The 19,036-nt window shown below is 33.6% G+C and overlaps 2 protein-coding genes across 4 annotated transcripts; one reads left to right on the top strand and one right to left on the bottom strand.

Annotated features, from left to right (window-relative positions):
- Positions 1-4,027: 4,027 nt before the first annotated feature.
- LOC110424573 (auxin-responsive protein SAUR71-like) lies at positions 4,028-4,974 on the bottom strand. The gene has a single exon (XM_021439168.2). It carries the CDS (start codon positions 4,762-4,764, stop codon positions 4,414-4,416), a length of 351 nt encoding a protein of 116 aa, XP_021294843.1. The 5' UTR covers positions 4,765-4,974; the 3' UTR covers positions 4,028-4,413.
- A 5,822-nt stretch (positions 4,975-10,796) lies between these two features.
- LOC110424381 (zinc ion binding / transcription regulator) lies at positions 10,797-14,808 on the top strand. Of its 3 annotated transcripts, XM_089784971.1 has the most exons (7): positions 10,797-10,979; positions 11,076-11,189; positions 11,268-11,348; positions 12,802-12,906; positions 13,206-13,259; positions 14,111-14,181; positions 14,289-14,430. In XM_089784971.1, the coding sequence occupies exons 1-6, from the start codon at positions 10,977-10,979 to the stop codon at positions 14,141-14,143; spliced, it is 390 nt and encodes a 129-aa protein (XP_089641097.1). In that variant the 5' UTR covers positions 10,797-10,976; the 3' UTR covers positions 14,144-14,181; positions 14,289-14,430. The 3 variants fall into 3 exon arrangements, with proteins under 3 accessions (XP_089641097.1, XP_089641096.1, XP_021294611.1); XM_089784970.1 differs by lacking the exon at positions 14,111-14,181 and having other exon boundaries at positions 14,289-14,808; XM_021438936.1 differs by lacking the exon at positions 14,111-14,181 and having other exon boundaries at positions 13,206-13,283; positions 14,289-14,808.
- Positions 14,809-19,036: the final 4,228 nt, after the last annotated feature.

Below are 19,036 nucleotides of genomic sequence, written 5' to 3'. Positions count from 1 at the left end.
AATAAAAGAAAAAACACAAGTGTGAATCACTTGTAATCTACAGTAACTTGCAGGAGCAGCTAGTCAATGTGGAGTTACACGTGCACCTCAAATGCACACCAAATATTGGGATAAGTAGGCATATTAATCATTCCATCAAAGAAATAATATGGCTTAATTAATCAGATTAAGCTATACTGATAGAACAAACGAAACTTCCCTCGAGTCGGTTCTTCAAGTTAATTATTACTGTAAAGAAAAAGCACATAGCTGAGTTTGACTGGAATATATTTCCTGCAAGAAATTAATCAATGTAGGATGCATCTGAGCAACTCAAGGGCCATGCAATGAAGTTCAACGGACCGTACGGCTGACTCTATAAATTACTCCACCAATCAGCCCATCTGCTTATAGCCTCTCATAGATCATAAACAAAGACAATGCAGCATCGGGTTTTATAATAAGGAATAGCAGCACCAGCATATATATATATATAGATGATTAAAAAGAAAAAGATATGCTCAGGTAATTGTCGCGGCGGAGAGCTTCTTACAGACGACTAAATATGCAGGGTGCAGACAAAGAAAAGGAGGGTGAATCTGTTCCTAAAGGGTATGTCCCAGTCATGGTTGGGACGGGGAAGGATAGTGCAAAGTTTTCGATCCACATCGATATGTTAAAAAATGATTACTTTGCTGGATTGCTTGAGATTGTTGCTGAAGAGGTTGGCTATGAAAACCCCGGCATCCTTAGAATCCCATGCGATGCAGATTGTTTCAGAAACTTAGTCAACGAGATTTCAAGGGTCAACTAGTGCTTCAAGCCTACAACTGGTTGTTTGTTTTTTTTTTTGGCAAAATTCTTTCATTCGTTAAATTAACTTCACAATTCCTGCCCAAGTAGCAGAAAAAAGCAGCAGCACAACACATTAACGGTATTAATATTTGAAGTGCAATGAATTGGGCCGAACCCACTAAGGATTTGGGGCCTCTTAACTATTTGGGCCGACGTTTTATGGACCAGTGCCCTTCACGTTCTTTTATTTGTTTTTCCCTTGTTCACAAATTACATTCTATTTGTTAAAAAATTCCTAAATACATCACTTGATCAAAAAATTGCGATGTCATAGAATTAGGCAAAGAATTTTAATTTTTTCAAGTGTTTATTTTTAATGATTCAGTGACAGTAATACGTTTTAAGTTTTTCATTAGTTTTTTATTTTATTTTATTTTTTAGATCACGTGAACCTCCCGCCGACTTTCCACATGCAAGCAAAACACAAGTATGCTCTCCAGTGTGAAACAGAAGTTGAATTTTTAACAATATTGCCATTTAGATTAAATTTTTTTTTTTTAGTTTGAAGCAATACTCCAATTTGATATAATACTAAGATTCTTATACAAAGTCAATGATCCTTTCTAGCAGCTCAGTGATTAAGATAATTAATCATCAAACTATTTCTTTAATATAGCATTGAATGAAAGATCTCAAATTCCAATATCTTAAAAACGTTTTCTTTTTGTTGATTTCTTAATCCAATGTTTTCTTTCCTTTGCTTTTATTTGTGTCAGTTGAATTTTACAATACTTTCTTGATCTTTCTTTAATTCTAAACTCAAGAGTAAAATTTATTAATTATTATTAATCAAAATATACTACGATTTTATATTTTTAATTTAAAACATATACTTGTTAAATGTATGAAAAATCTTTATTTGTAAGTTCAAAAGTCTTTTAATTTAGGATCCATAGAGGAGAGGGAGCTGCTTACCTTAATCTTAATATCTTATGAAAAGTCTCACATAAGAAAATTTTTTAATAAATTCAAGTACTATTTGTGATGGGTCTATACTTATAATCCAAAAAATATGTCTAATAAGTAAAAAAAAACTTTTATTTATAAGCTTAAGATTTATTTTATTTCTTTTCGATGTGTTGATATTCACAACACAAACAGAAAAATAATTAATAAGTTAATAGAAAGAGTCTAATTTCAAGGGCTTTTTTTTTAACCAACACATGAAAATGAGACTATTCCTTATGAACTTAAAATTGTGAAATAATTGATGATTGATCACTCAATTATATGTTCAATTTGCGTAGATATTTTAGCTGCAATGTCAAGCTAGAAAACTTAGTTGGTTTCCTCATTCGTACCACGGAAAATGCACTTTGTAACGAATTGTTAAGGCGCAATGAATAAACCCCGAAAAAACCACATGAAAAGACTTTCACTTTCCGAGAAGACGTAAAGGAGGGCAAGGATGGAACAGCCAACTCAAAACCGTCGCACGTGCAAAAACCCGAAAAGAATTAAAGTAGTTTAACCACATGGAAAACGCTTTCATGAAAATGGCGAGTGCTCTGGCGACCACAGCATTTACTGTGCCAAGCCATTCCTTGTTGTTGAGTATTCCACGTCACATGCTTTCGGGAAGGACACCAATGTTTGTCCAATTTAACAAACCATATTTTTTTTTAATTTAAATCGCACAGCTTCACCGTCGTACGGAGGAAAGCACGTAACGTACGGAGCATTAACGTCGACATCTACAAAGAAACAGAGTACTGCTTCTAACATAAAAGTGTCGGACATTGTTTTACTTACTCGACATCTGTCCATTGTTGTAGGCGAACCACCGAAATAAAAATGGGAAGAAGTTGCACTGATAAGGCTAGACAACAACTTGTACTCAAATCAACGTTCGTGTTTGGTATTGTGAATAAACTAGTTAAATTTGATTGTTAAGTGTCCACATTTTAAGTGAAAACGTAATTTAATATCATAATTAATACAAAATTAAATTACATAAAAAAATTTAGTGTAATTTGATATTCATTATTTATATTTGTAAGCGAGAATAAAAAATCCATTATACATGTAAAAGTTACAAAAAAAATAAATTCAAACATCAAAATATATGTGTATTTGTGTAATTTAATGTTTTTTCATTTTTTTTCACATTCTTGTAACTCTCTGAAACTCTCACGTATTAGTAAAGATCTACTACTTAATCACCAGGAATCTTTATTTACAAATAATTCTTAACTATTAAGTATAGTTATTTTTGAAATAAACTTAATCACAAAATAATTTTAAATCAATAAATATCCAACAGTAAATAAAATATCAGACAAGATATAAAAGTAAGATGAAAAATTTTCATTACCATAAATCTATTTTCAATCACAAAAGTAGATATAAAACTATAGTTACAATTGTGATTACAATTGTTTTTAACTGCAATTGTAATGTAAAGCCAGAAAGGAAGGGATTAGTGGGCAATTTTTGGTGTATGTGTTTTCCTTTTGTCATCTTCAATCACGGATAACAAAGAAGAAACAAAATACTATAATTCAAGCTACAAAAATATTTTAAGAAATTACAAAAACTATATGACATTGAGAATTGTTTAAATTTAATCATCTTTGCACATATAGATCTTCCGTTCGTTTGTTTAAAGAAGTATTGTACAAACTTTGGGCTGCAAAGGCAAGGAGGAACGCAATATGTGTGGAATTAAAAAAAAAAAAAAGAAAACCTTGGAATGCCGGACGATGCCGATTAAGAAATTCCGTACGGTGGCAGTTGTAATCGAGTATGGAGACCGTACAGTCGCATTATGCCTTTCTGAAATCAAAACCAAGCATCTGGCAACAAATGAAACCGGGGGCTTCCCCAATTCAGCCGAAAAGAAGGAAATAAGTAATTAAACAGAACTGGGGTTGCCTTTCAAAAAAAAAAAAAAGGAAAGGAAAAAGGGAAGTGGGGCTTGCTATTAGTCACCCCGAATCAAGGCTGTGCAAACTGCAAATTGCAAATGGAGTAGAGTGAACCAAGACTTATAATCATTAATTGAAGTTTTGACGAAATTAAGAGTTGTTTTATAAATACAACTAGCATGTTTAGCGTGAGTAAATTATCTAGTAATGAGCAGTAATTGGGAAAATAAATGGAATATTAAACAAAATAAGAGTAGAAAAACGGTATTTTCTCGCATGGATACCAGCACAATCCTCTCAAATTAAAACAAAAAAAGAAAAAGAAAAGATACTTTTCTGTGTTAACAGTATGTTTGGTCCCAATATTTAAGAACAAATTCATCCAAATTGTCTAAGCAAATACATTAAAATTAGCATGGAATAATTAATAGCTTCTTTTTATTTATAATAATCCAATTTCACAAAAAAAAAAAAGCAGTTTAATTGAGCACTGAAAAAAAACAAAAAGCCAAGGTCCTACTTTCGTTTTGCTGCTTTTGAAACAAGTAACTGCTATTTTACAGCACCAAAGCCTGCTTTTTCCATCATCACATTATATACAAACGACGAGGAGATATCTCACCTAACAAGAAATATCGTAAGAAGAAAGGGAAAAAAACATTCTTTCTTTTTGGTTTTTCATTTATTTCCCCTACATATTTTTCTTGTTTAACTAAACCAGTTCATCAAGACTGGAAGGTTCTTGGCCTTGCCTGAGAGATTCAAGAACACGTTCAAAGACAACATCGTTAATGGGGATCCTCAACACTCCCCTTTGCTCGTACCCGTACTCTTGGGCTGATCTGTTCAGCAACTCCACGAAGATCGGGTGCCGCAGCATCTCGGCACTGATAATGAACCTCCGCCCCTGATCAATCCCCACGTATACCGGGAAATGCCCTTGCGGTACGTCCGATCTTTGCTTGGTGGGTTCCACAGGATCAGGAGGCTCAGATCGGAGCACTGAGTATTGGGTCGAGTGAGTCACCTTAACTCGTGATAGTCTTCGCATCAGTTTCTTCATAACCTTAGAAAAGAAAAAAGGAAGAAGAAGAAGAAGAAAGTTGAGAGGCAAAACGAGAGTGTTTTATAGAGAGATTACAATAAAAGAGCCTTATGGTACAAACAAGAGTACTTGAAAAGTACATAAAAAAGATGGAAAGAGAGAGAAACAAATCAATAATATTTAGGTTTGGACTATGCGTTTTTTTTAAGAGAAAGTGATCGATGGCCACATATCCCACATGCATGATCTCATGTCATGAAACTAAATATACAATACTAAGCTTCTTAAAAATTGGAAAATTACATGTGGGGTTCTTACTCCAAGTGCGTAAATTAATTTGGGAAGGGAAAGGGAAAGTTTTATGCATTTAGCCACGAGAATGAATGTTTGTAAGAGCGTAAGCATTAATTAATATATCTCATTGGGTCCATATTACATGCCAAAATGTAATTTTAAAGGACAACCCCCAATTGGTTTCGTGAAATTTTGGGTTTGTTAATCATAGCATATGGATTTCGTTGTTACGTGCAAAAGATCTTGTCCATTTCTTTTAAGTTATCGGATCAACCACCCCTTTTTTAGTTTCATTCAATACTTCATCATCATTTTGATTTTTAAAATTCAAAAATTCAATGCTCAAAGTGTTTGTCTCTATCCGATATTTTGAAAACTATTGCATGTTTCTTGCTTTTTGTATGTAATGTAAACCTATGCTCGAGTGCCATCTCTATGCCGGGTAGCTAATGAGCTTGGCCTTTTTAATGTGATAAGTTTGGAATCTTTTCTTGTAATTGTTCTGAGTGATTCAAACTAGAAATCTATTCGTTAAAGGAAAAAGTGAGTGCCCCTCCTAATTTTGCATGCTGTATCATAATGGAACCTTTATGGAACTAATTAATACATTTTCTACCTATACACGCATCTAGCTTGACGAGAGAATCACTTTTCATTTTCTACATATTTTTAATATTTTCTCCACTTGACACGACGTATACTAATTATTTATTATATATTAAATTATAATTTTATACATTAATGACAGAATATAAAATTTCACACGTCTACTAAATTAAGTATACATTAATTTTGAACTGTTTGTGAAATTCTTAAAATGCACTCTTAAATAAATGCATTATAGATAAATTGATGCATACACAACGTATATGACCTTAAAATAAAGCTTAATTATCCAACCATGGTAAAAAGAAAGATGTATAAGCAACATTGATCAGTTGACAAATTAGACTAATTATACAGTTGATCTTATATGATGTGTGCTTTGTGGTTTTTTCCCTGACTTGAGTTTACTATACCGAATGAATACATTCATGTAATTTGACCAAAAAAAAAAAGCACGTGCGTCATACTTAGGGCCTTTAGACGTGTAGAGCAATGCCATGGAAGCTGCTCCCCACCGCACTATCTCGGCAGGTTTAAACGGCTTTTACTCAAGAAAACATAGCAATTGCGATGATTGATGGATGAGAAATTGAGAAATAATAATAAATAAACAAATGAAAAGGTGAGGAGGAAAGGGGAACGTTGATTGCGTGATTGTGGTTCTCTTTCTTCTGTAGTCCGTTTCAGTACAAATTCCGTGAACAGAGCTTGTCTTCTTTTATGCTTGTGTGGCAGTGTCGTTTTCTACTCAAAAGTGTCGCAGTATGTGTTATTTGTTTTTTCTTTGCTTTGAATTTAATCAACCTACCAAGTACCAACGCTTTCTTAATAAATCCAAGGTTCCACCTAATTTTGTTGATGTCATTAGATGTAATCACTAAGCAGCCAGTTAAGAACCTACTCCTCAAACCTGTTTTCCAGAAATTAATCATTTTTTTAAAAAATAAGGATGAATAATTTATTTCCCAAAAAAAAAAAAAAGAGGGATAAGTATATCCCCTTCCATCTTTGCAAAGGACCCGCAGCAACAACAAAAACCTTGCGGGGAGCAAAATGCTTTACATCATTGTCAAGAGAACCACTAATCTATATGAGATTTGCACAGGGTCATTACAAGTTAAGAGCAGTTGCCAAAATATTAACTATCGAACGGGTCCACCAACATGAGAGAGTAAGATATTAGCTCAGACAAGGACCCATGAAAGAAAAGCAAAAGAACAAGGATAAAGCTTTCATGACAGGAAATGCCTCCAGGCAGGAAAGCGGCCAAGAAAAAAGAACTCAGATAGTGAGTGCAGCCTCCAGTTCCTGTTCAACAACTTGGGATGACCTGTGATCACAAATTCAAAGAAAGTTCTCTGGTTTGAGAATGCCTTCTTTGGTCAGGAAATCAGCCTCGTTATTTGCCGTGTGCAATATGTGTTTAATCTCTCATTCACTAATTTTACGAAAAAAAATAAAAGTTTGGATTACCAACAGTCTCAACCTCCATGGCACATCACTAGGAAAAGTGATCCATTTGACGACATTTCTGTTATCAAATTCAATAAGCAGAGGGTGAGAGATGCACCTTCCAGAGGTAGCATAAATGAGGGCGGCTTCTCTTACTGTCATCAATTCAGTCTTGTTAGAATCACAGATGCCAACAGATTTGGCGAAGAGAACTAGTACATCCTCGTGCTCATTTCGTAGGATACCACCAATCCTTGAGTCAACAGGGCAACCTCTTGAGGCACTGTCTGTGTTAAATTTTAGTCTTTCCATAAGTGGTTTGGTCCATGCCATCTTTTCCTTGGCGTTCTTATTCTTCTCAGGAGTAGTTCCCTCGCTTGAGAGCCTAGCAAGATCACCAATAGAGCCATTATGATTTGGCCATTTTGCATTTACCCAATATGCAACTCAAAGCTTCATAAGTTCAAAGATTTGTTTCTCGTCCCAAATTTTGCCGTTAAAGATAATGTCATTCCTTTTTGTCCAAATGGCCCATATGACGGCATACCAAGCCATTGTCCATATTTGCCCATTGCTAAGAGAGCTGGCCACTTCCAGCCGGGAAATGAAGCAAATCGGAGGGTCTTTATAGACAACTTAGCGCACATTTCACAAGGCTTCCCACTACTGCCACAGGTGCCAAGGTTTACCACAGAAGAAGAAAACATGGTTCACCGTTTCTGTTTGGTGTCTACATAAAAGATAGGTTGCTGCTTCAACACCAATAATGCCCCCACGAACTAGGTTGTCCTTAACAGCCAATCTTCCTTAAAGAAGCTGCTAGCAGAAAACCTTAATTTTAAAAGGGGCAAGACCAATCTAGACGTGGTTCCAATGCTTAGCCGAGGTAGAAATACGTGTGAGCACCTCCCGGCTAGAGGTATTAGGGGAATAGGTGCCATTAGGGCTATGCTTCCCAATAAGCTATTTTGAAAATCTCTATGTAGGGCCTGCTCATTGATCAAGTTGCGGAAGCTAACCCATTGATCATTAGCCCATCCAAAGATATTGTTGCGAAGTGCAATGTTCCATCTCCATTTATTATCAATCCAGTTGCGAAATTCATCAATATTTGCATCTTTATTGGCTCGCTAACGCTTAGATTCTAGGACAGTCGCACTCGAGAATAAAACTATCAACCCATTCGTCATTCTAGAAACTTAATATGACAACCGTTACTCAAAGACAACCTCATGCCTCCCACAACATAAGAGCTGAACTCACAAGAACCATAAAAAGGCTTGGTGAAATTTTTCCACAGGTTTGAAGCTTCACTCAGGTTACCTTGCTCAAGAATAATTTTATTTTGATCCAAACTAGATTTTGCAGCAACAAGATTTGGACTAACTTATAGGAACCATTTGAAAATTTTTTCAATCGCTGTCTTGATTTTTGTCGGCATCTGAAACAATGACATATGGAAGAGAGGCAGACTACTCAATGCAGATTTGAGAAGTGTGATACCCCCGCTCATCGAAAGAGTTTTAGCCTTCCCAGAGTAGAGCCTACTTTCCATTTTTCTAACAGTTGGCTGCCAAACACTAGTAGAACACGAGACAGCTCCCAACGGTAGTCCGAGATAAGTTGCTGGCAGAGTACAAACTCTACAATTAATCATACCAGCCCAAGAGTTCACAAGATTCAAGTCAATCCCAACATCGTAGACATGACTCTTCTAGAAGTTAATTTTCAAACCAGAAGCCACAAACATTTTAACAACCGTTTTAACATTAATAGAAAAGTAAGGCTAGGCTTACAGAAAATTACCGTGTCATTGGCATATTGGAGATGGGAAACAAAGACTCCAGTAGAACCTATTGCAACCCCTCTGATGAGCTACTTATGGATAGCCTTGAACATGAGTGCACTAAAGGTTTTAGCAACCAGGTTAAAGGCATCGACAGTGATGGACAACCTTGCCTAAGTCCCCTCCTCAGGTGTCAGAAATGAATCAATATAACTTGAAAATAAAAGAGACTTATTTAATTAAAGTTTGGAAATATGGAATGATTTATTTGTTTCAGTATGAGCCCAAGGGGATCAACTCTCTCCTTAAAAGGAAAAAAAATGCTTTCTTAAAGGGAGAACAAGATGAGTTGTTAGAGTTCACTGCTCATCACATTATTAGTCATTAAGTTTGAAGTTATCATTTCCTTTATTCATAAGTAAAGAAATAAATTCACATTAATGGAGCTAATAATAAAGAGATTGGAAAGGTCAAGCAACGTGAGCGTGGCTTTAATTATGGGAACATGACTTGTTTTAAAGGTTTTTGATGTGAAATTGTTAGACCTTTCAATAAAATCAGTGTTTGTACTCTATAATTCTTGATATGATACTGGGTAGTTAAAAATAACATTTAAAACTATCTTACTCAATGTGAACAAAAAAAAATCTACAGTTATGATACATTAATTTTAAGAATTTAGAAAATAAATAACTCTAACAAATCCTTATCTTCAAGTAAAATATTTGAATCTTGTTTAGATGGCAATCATGCTTCAAGGTTTGAATAATCATCATCTAGTATTCATTATTATAAAAGAAAAAGAGATAGTGAGTTTTAATTTATCTAAAATTATTAATTTGACAAGAAAAAATTAGAGACATTGAAACATATAAAATAAATAATACAATCAATAGTTAAATTATTAATTTTATATAATTAAATATATAAAATTATTACATTAACTAAAATTATTAATTTTTTTCATTTGGCCACAGGGTTGGCCTGCACCAACTCGAGATAATCCACCGATTAGATGGGTTAACTCATCAAGACCCGATTCTAATATGGGTCTGAATTTTCATACCCTTACCCATCTCACTTTTAATAAAAAATGAACTGACCCAATGAGTTAAGTTCATTTTGAGAGGACTAGTTATTTGTATGTCGCATAGTATTGATGTCATATACTAACATGTTATAATGGCAACTGATGTGGCATTTCACTTTTCACGCTAGTGCCATATAAACTTAGTCAATTATTAGCTACGATAATTTATTTGATTTAAAATAAAAGTATAAAAATTTAAATGAGTCTACTAGTATATATAACTCATTCAAATTTTTTTAAATAATTTTAAGATTTTAGATAAATTATAAAATATTTATCTTTAAGTCAATTGTCACGATTTTTGTTTATACTTTTTCTTTCCAAAAATGATGTACGTACGTATGCCAATTAATTCCAACTATATGTGTTAATGGCCAAAAACGTTTTAAGGTTATTATCCAATCAAACTAATAAATCCAATTCTAGCTGAATTTAAGCAAAATGAGTACTCGAATGATTTAGTAGGCCATGTTAACAAAAAAACCATTGCATAAATATGTACTATTCATGTAATATTTTACATATTTTAAATATTTTAATAAAAATATATTTTCTATTCAAAAAAATTTTCAATCAAACTTTTTAGCACAAATTTGTAATTTTTTTAAAAAAAATATCAGGATAATTTTGTAATCATTAGAATGAGCATCCATATAAATGGACGGGGTTTTCTTACCGGGCCACCAATTACAAGCCCGTAATTCTATGCCGAAGTCGGCCTGCCATGGGCCGCGATCCGTAAAGAAGGCGGTGTTATCGCAGGTCATTTTCTTAGTTTAAATAACCAAAGTATAAACCGTACTGAACGCGTGGATCCAACGTTTCAAAACAAAAAAGAGAAAAAGACAGCGAAAGGTTTTCCGCCTTCAAAGTGTGTTCTGTCCAGTGTTCTACCCTCGCTCTCTCATCTAGAAAGAAAGAAAAAAAAAACTCTCTTGCCCAGTTCTCCAAAACCGCGGAGGCGGCACTGCTGTTTTGGCCGTCAATCTCCACTCTCAAAACATGGTATGATAATCTTTTATTGCTTCGTCTAATTTTGGTTTTAGTAATTTCTTTTGTTGGAAACTACGAAGTTTTGATCGTTGTTGGATTAATTCTTAGGTGGAGAAGAACGCGGGAGCTCTGTCTTTTAACGTGGGCACAAATGGAGTCTTGCGTAAACGTAAGTCGCGTTCTAAATCTGATGGTGATCTATCTGATATCGATGACGCTGAGGTGCGTACCTTACGAAATACTTGTTTTCATTTCGGGTTTTTGTTTTTTTAAATTTAATTAATCCTAACTGCATTGTAGATTACCGGATATCTTAACAACAACACAGAGATGCTTTTCAAGAAGATGGTTTGGGAAGCTATGAATAAAGATTATCGAAAGGTATTTTATTTTCTTCTCTCCTCTCTCTCTTTGTTTGTGTTTCATTTTTCTAAACTATTATGTGAATGTCTTTAAGTTTATACTACAGTTTTTAAGAACTCTAACAAAGAGGGGAACAAGTTGTAGAGGAAAAATGAAACTGATTGTTTCCTGCTTGTTTGAATAATTGGAGTTTAGGGGATGAGATATCCTAATATCTAGTATCAATGTCGCTTCGTGTTCTAGATGTTTTAGCAAATAAGTTAGCAGAGTGAGCCTCGAAGGTAGATGCAAGTCTTTCAGCTGAGAATTATCAATGAAGCTTGTCAGCAGAGGTGCTGAAGGTATATATTGTTTTTCCTTAATAGTTTAGTTCAAAAAAAAAAAAAACCGAATTCTTAGCCAGTTTAACTTTTAGGTGACTTCAGTTGTAAAATATTTCTTTGGATTTCGTAGTTCTTGCATATTGCCTGAGTTAGAAGCATATTAATTTAATAAGTAATCTTTATTTTCTGAGTGAAGTTATGAGCTACTGGAGATATACAATTTTTTTTTTTTGATAAGATGGAGTTATACAAATTGGTTAGCTAGTTACTGCAATTTTTATCAGAAATTCTAAATTGGTTAGTAGATTGCTAAAAGAGGATCCATTGGAACTAGAATGTGAGCTCTTGTATGCCCTTGCTAACCTTTAAATGATATTTCCTGGTTAATATAAGTAAGATATGCGAATGAAGATAAAGATTAATTAAGGAGTGGAAGAGATATGATGAGGGATGAATGAGAAGAGGTAGTTCTCTGTTCTCTCTGTCTTTGCAGTTGCAAATTGCCGTTTGGAAAATAGAATGTTGCCGTGTGTGCTAAACTGCACAAAGTCCAAGTGGTCATGTTAACTGCTAATGCTTCAAGTCTACCATTGGAGTCCAATGTCAGAACTGCTTTCCCCTTGATGTCATATTCTTTTTGGCATGCATATAACAACTGGCACATGCCTTTATTTATCACGTGCCTATCAACATTTCGTAGTTCTATTTGTTCATACATTTTGTTTGTCTGAATTAATGTTAGAACTTGCATTTACTTATACTTTTATCATCAATCACTTTCTTGGAGTCCTAGACCATGCATTTGGTTTGTCTTGCATTCAAATTTGTGATGTGCGGTAATGAATCTAGGCAGTGGTTTTAGCTTGAACTGTACAATCACTTCATCAAACACTGGAAACTTGTGTCACAAGTTTTGCTTGTTCCTTTATTATATCTGTTGCTCTCTTAAAGTTCATGGCTAATATCTTTAGTTAATCCTGATCATCATCATGTCTTTGGTTAAGGATTATGAGGGCATCTGTATGCTGGTGCCAACAAATATAAAAACTGGGTTAGCTACTGATTCTATTTTGGCCTCAACTTATTCAAATTCTCCAATATCTTATATATATATATATAATATATTTTTTTTTTTTTTTTTTTGTCAGCAAAAACAAAAAAAGCCTACTATGGGAAAGAAATCTACTTCTGCTAAGAAAGCTGTTGCTAGCAGGATGGAAAAAAGAAAGGAAGAGGAAAAGGAGAATAAAATGGTAAGTATAGAGAAAGTTGTTAGCTATACCAAGTGTTCCTCGCATGTAACATATCCCTTGTTGAAGTTCCGTTTATTTACAGATGAGTGGTAAGTAATGTCATGGCATGCTTTCTTGCAACACTGTAGAAAATTTCACTAGTAATCTTATGAATTTTTTACATTTCATATCCGTGCCTTGCTGAGATGCTTCTTTATATTGTTAAAGTTCTCTTTAAGTTTTCTTCCAGAGTAATTATTTGTGGTCCTATTTTTTTCACTTTTTTTCATATTGATGTGGATTTTTTTCCTCCTTTGTAGAGGCTGAGTTCAAAAATCAACTATGATGCATTGGAGAAGCTAAGTGATGAGCCTGTACTCTCTCTCTCTCTCTCTATGGTATATTATATTATAGTAATTTATGTTAGAAATAGCTTGCATATAATGCTTTAATTGAACACAAATTGTCACTGTTATTCAACGTATTTACGCAAATTTTCTCTGAATATTTGCACATCTGTACTCTCTTGATTAACATCTGATAGATTGCTTTGTATTTCTTCTTTGAAGAGAACCTCTAATCAAGCAGGAAAAAAATAGTAGTAGAAATGTTCACATACATGATCTTGTGCTCATATGCTTTCACCAGATCATGCAGTTGTCAATAATCTTTTTAGAATTCAATTATCTTGTGAATCCATGGTTTGTTAACACAAATATTAGGTTGTGTGAAGCTTGTCAAAAAAGTGGGTGGTAGGTTTCATTAGATACTAAAGCATGAGAAACTTTCAAAAAATAGTGCAAAGGAAATGTCTGATAGTGTGATATCTGATGGTATTCTTCTTGATTTCATCACAATTACTACAAATGCATCAGCTATATTTAGTGTGAGAAACTTTACAAATCCTATATTGATATTGACATTGCCAATGTAATGATCAGGTTAAGATGGGTTTTTATTTGGATCTTACATTTGTATTTTTACTTGGTCTGCTTAAGTATTTGTAGGGATGACTTGCTGTTGAATAACATACTACTCTAAGACAGAATTTACCTATAAGTATCTATATAGTTTGTATTAACATATCAGTTTCATATTTCTACCATCAGTAACCATTGGCTTTTGGTCTCCTTGCATTTGTCTAACTGGTTAGAGAAAGACTTGGACTTTCATCTTCTTTTCATCTTAAATATGCTACATTTTGCTTTTGATTGGGAAATGACAGATATCAGACCATGACAGTTTGCCTAAGACCTGATATTATGTTGATACCTAAGAGACAAGAACAGTAGAAGTGTAAGAAATCAAACTATAGACCAACCATCTCTTTGAGATAATCCAAAATTTAATTAGAAAGTTTTACACCTGGATTTTGTGGATGTACTTAATTGATTTTCTTATAGGAAGAAGTTGCTGAAAAGACTAAGACGAATAGTATAGACTTGAACTGGGGCAATCAAATTGACACACAGCAGTCCAGAGGAACATCAGGAACATCGGGTTTGGAAATATGTGGTTTTGAGGAAGACATTTTCAGTGATGAGGTTGAGCCTGAAAATTGTAATCTATACTCCTATGGAGATGGGGAAGAGGATGGATATGGCTATAGGGAAGATTATAACTATGAAGAATTTTGAGGGTAAAGTTCTTTTGTCGATATTCTAGTGCTGTTAAGTTTCTAGGCAGGCTTTTAGGTCACAATTATGTGATGAAATTTTGCATAGTTGGCTGCTATTGCTGCAACAGTTTTGCAACTTGTGAAAATACATGATGCAACTTATTGCTCCAAATAATGGAGTTATTTTGTAAGATTACTTTTTGTTAAACGTCGGTATGATATTGATATTTGTGTCTTATAATCTATATTTTCAACTTGAAAGACATGTTTATTAAGTGGAGGAAAACTTTTATTTATAAGTTTAAGATTAATCTTATCTTTTATTGATGTAAAATTTTTGATATTTTATCTCATTTAATTGTGCAATGCTCTTATTACATTGATTTTTTTACTCATAAAAAAGAAAGATTTATTTTGATTTGGATTGATTTCAATCGTAGTATCTCTCATTAATCTTACATAAATGAAAAATTGAGTAGGTTTTTTCACGAGTTATATTTTCAATTTAAAAAATATTGATTGAAGTAAGATTACGTATAAATCTAAAATTTATCCCATCTAATATTGATACGAGATTTATAATATAAGCATGAATAATTTATGATATAAGCATGAGTCATTGGGATAAGGTTGTGACTCGTGTGAAGGCGAATGCTCGCACTTGTAACTTGTGAGTGCTCAAGGTGCGTTAGCATGACGTGCCTAATATTACAAATGAAAGGATGAAAAATGGATATTTTGATTGTAGTTTTGGATCTACTGGAAGTGGCGGTCCAAGGAATTTTGAACGCGAAAGGTGATGGATATAGGCTTTTGCCTATTGGGTGGATGGAAACGGATCATTCATATCTTGGGCGTTAGTCAAACCAAGCCGTCAATGTGCAGCGGCTTAGCTTTGCGACCGTGATCACAACCTGCAGATGTGATATTTCCTTTGTCGGCTCATACATGAACGGGGTCCTTTTGGCTGTGGCCCTTACACGTCCTGCTTTTTCTGCCGTTGTTTATTTTTGGTTTACTGGTTCTCTTCATAAATGAGATCGGAAAGCAAGACACATTTCTTCCTTCTTTAGGTCCCACAGAGAAGAATATGTAGTACTGCTACAAAATAAACAAAGTACTAAATGGCGTTTGGTTTTAACTTTTGACATTTGTCAAGTAGTTCGGTAAAAAAGTATGAAGGAAGGAATGCTAGGATATTCCCCTGGCCTAGGAGCAGGGTATCTTCAAGCGTAAATTACCAACAAAGATCGATTCGAATTAGTTAATTCATTTATTTTATTTTTGTTGTTATTATTTAAAATAAGTGAAAATATTGCATATTCATGCGTGGTTGGAAAATTGGAAAAGTCTATTGCATGCAGACTTTTATTGATCATGGAGAAGAAGCAAGCAAATTCGTGCCACGTGTTTCTAGACTGTACCGCGTTGAATCAGTTTGTGAATGTTGCGTTCAAATATTCTATTAAGTGAAACAGGCGCCAAAATAGAGGTGGTGGGAACACTGGTGCAACATGTGTTCTCTTCTCCTGTGTCCTCATCTGTTTAGGTAGCCAGTCATATTTCCTGACCCCTCGAGTTTGAAAATTTTGCAGTGTGTTGATGTAATAAAAACGTTTTTAGTACGCCATATTCTCGTGGTCCGCCATGGGACCGTATTTGTCATAAAGCTGAGATTCTTTATTGATGGTACAGCTTGATTCCCTTCTCCTCTAACCGCCCGTTCTGGTTCATAGAAAAATGTCTCACAGAAGAAAATAGGATTTCATGTTGGAGCTCCAAATATATGTTACTTGGATCGGATAAGAGACGATTTGTTAAAATCAAAGATTTAAAGTAAAATATTTAAATTAAATTTTTTATTAAAATTTTATTTTTTAACTTTTTGATATGTAAAATTTTTAATTAAATTTTTATAATTAAGTTTTTTAATATATTTTTTATTTTGATAATATAGTTAATATGTTTAATCTTTTTTGAAACATTATTTATTTTAAATAAGATTTTATTAATTTTAATTTCAAAAAATTTCTTTCTTCTAAAATAACATTTATTGAAATTTATTAATATTATTTTAAAAACAATATATGCAGTTAGAAAAGAATCGAGTTTTTTTATAAAATTAAGTATATTGATCGGATTATTATTTTTTATTTGTACAATTTTTTTTCAAAGTTTTAACTTTGAAAACCATCAATATAAAAAAATTGTAATATTTTAAAGAAACAATATTTTTTCAAACTATTAACTTCAAGTTTTTACTGCTAAATGAGCAAAATGGTCAGAGGATGATGGAGATATGGGAAATGAGGAGGGGATTGAGATCCCACTCATAGGCATAAGAAAAGAACAGGAAAAAACCCTCAGGAACCCTTAGTGGTGTTCCTTGATCATCAAATTGTTGGGAAAGCCCTTGAGTTTCTCATCTCTTCAATGTCAAGTATTCAAGCTTTGGAATCTTAAGGGTGAGGCTAAATTAATTGATCTAGGGCTTGGGTATTATGAGGCAATCCACAAAACATGCTTTGGTTGCGAAATAATGGGTCATCGCATGGAGAACTGTTCTTAAAGGATGGAAGCGGCTGCACCTATGGCAGTAGGAATAATGTAGCCTTTTCACCACTTGATCTTAAAAAATGTTTATTTACTAATTGCTCTGACAATTCTGTTGGTGTGGATAATGTGTCCTGGAGTATACAATTCCCTTTGACTCTATGGTTCATTTGGAAGAATTGAAACATCTACATCTTTCAAACCATTAAGACTCCCTTAATCGAGTGAGGAATAGTGCCAGAATAACGGCAAAGGAGAATGGCAGGGTGTTAGAGAAGAAATCGAGAACTAATATTGCGCCTCGATGGGTGAAGTGGCACCCACCACGATTGGGTCAATTTGTTCTTAATACAGATGGGGTTGTTGAGTCAAGTTCAAAGTGTGCTTCCGCTGATGGGCTGATATGTAATAGTGGCGGAGAATAGATTAGTGGACCTGTGTCAAACATTGCCATCACTGATAGTTTAATGGCGTAACTCTGGGGTATTAGAAAGGGTCTAATTTTGACAAAATCAATGGAACTAACCAAAGTTGTAATTGAACGTAACGCAGAACTGGTAGTTTACTTTCTGAAGAAAGGGGTTGAAGCTACTCATCCATACTCTACATTGATTCAAGATGTGATTGCTCTAATACTGGGAGGATGGATCATAGAATTTTGGCATATACTCAGAGAAGAGAATAAGTGTGTTGATTTCCTTGCAAATTTAGCCCAAAATTGTAGATTTAGGACTATGGCACTAACCAATCCGCCTTTGGACCCTCTTCCCCTTCTAGAGAATGATAAGCTGCAAATACCTTGTATAAGAATGTAAGTAAGGTCTTTTTAGCCTACATCATATGTACAAAAAAAAAAAACCTTTTATTGTTAAATAGAAAATTAAAAATATTTTCATATATCTTAAATTATTCAAATTTACTTTAGAAAGAAAAAATTGCTTGATCTAATATGTATAAAAAGTAATCAATTCTAAATAATTCTTCAAGAGATCTTGTTATTTCATTAAAAACATTCTCATTAAATTGATTTTTTTTACGAAAGATTCGTGTATTACAAAATTTATGTTTTACATTCATTTTAAATGTAATTTCTTTAGAAAAAATCAGAGTAAATGCAAATCCGCCTTTTAATTGTTGGGAATTATTTTTATTGTAGGAATTACAAAATAAAAAATTAAAATTTATTAGATACATAATTAGAGAAATAAGATAATATATATTATTTTATTAATTATCTATTTTTAATGAGAAATGAGATAAATAATTAAAAATTAATAAGATGTAAAAATGAGAGAAAATATATATATGATAGGAGAGAATATGTAAATATTTTATTAATTATTTTAATTTTTATATATTTTAAATATAATTAATTATATTATACTTATTATAAAATTATAAAATCTTCCAAAATAGGGCATCTAAAATTCTTGCTTGGTGACTTTACCCGAAGACCGGCCCTGATTGGGATTGGGACAAGATGGCTGCTACAATCCTCCCATGAGTAGTGTGTAAATATTATTAATCTTTATAAATTTTGCTGTTTATGCCATTTTAACTTTTTTTTTTATAAAACCATACGAATTTCACTTTACAGTTTAAAGTGAAAAAGCAAGTATGCAATTTAACCGATCTAGTGTCTTTATAAAATAAACACTAGGCATCAAGGCGACTTTTCATAATAACCATGCATTGATTCCACTTGCAGAAACTTTCAATAAAAAACGATCAACCGTTTCACCTAGAATCCAGCTACAAGCACTGCGTTTGACTTGACTTAGACATTAAAATTTGATAAAATGAACATCGATAAAGCTCCCAAGTCGGAACCCGAAGTGGCAGAGCCCCTTGCCAGCTGGCATAGCAGGTACAGCACACCGCTGTCTGCGGCCTATTGAAGTGAGTGTAGGCTTATAGTGTTTTCCTCAAGTTGCCAACTTCCAATTATAATTGAGAACACGCTGACAAACGGTTGGCAAC

Source organism: Theobroma umbraticum, unplaced genomic scaffold (genome assembly GCF_002168275.2).
Source record: "Theobroma umbraticum cultivar Fairchild unplaced genomic scaffold, ASM216827v3 scaffold_204.0, whole genome shotgun sequence".
Taxonomy (NCBI): Eukaryota; Viridiplantae; Streptophyta; class Magnoliopsida; order Malvales; family Malvaceae; genus Theobroma; species Theobroma umbraticum.
Note: the sequence above shows the minus strand (reverse complement) of the source record. Positions and strands in the feature narration are given on the sequence as shown.

Excerpts from the sequence above, each read along its gene's own strand:
- LOC110424573 (XM_021439168.2), bottom strand. The coding sequence starts at position 4,764 with ATGAAGAAACTGATGCGAAGACTATCACGAGTTAAGGTGACTCACTCG.
- LOC110424381 (XM_021438936.1), top strand. Across the intron at positions 11,190-11,267 it reads CTGATATCGATGACGCTGAG|ATTACCGGATATCTTAACAA; the intron begins GTGCGTACCTTA and ends ACTGCATTGTAG. Across the intron at positions 11,349-12,801 it reads TGAATAAAGATTATCGAAAG|CAAAAACAAAAAAAGCCTAC; the intron begins GTATTTTATTTT and ends TTTTTTTGTCAG.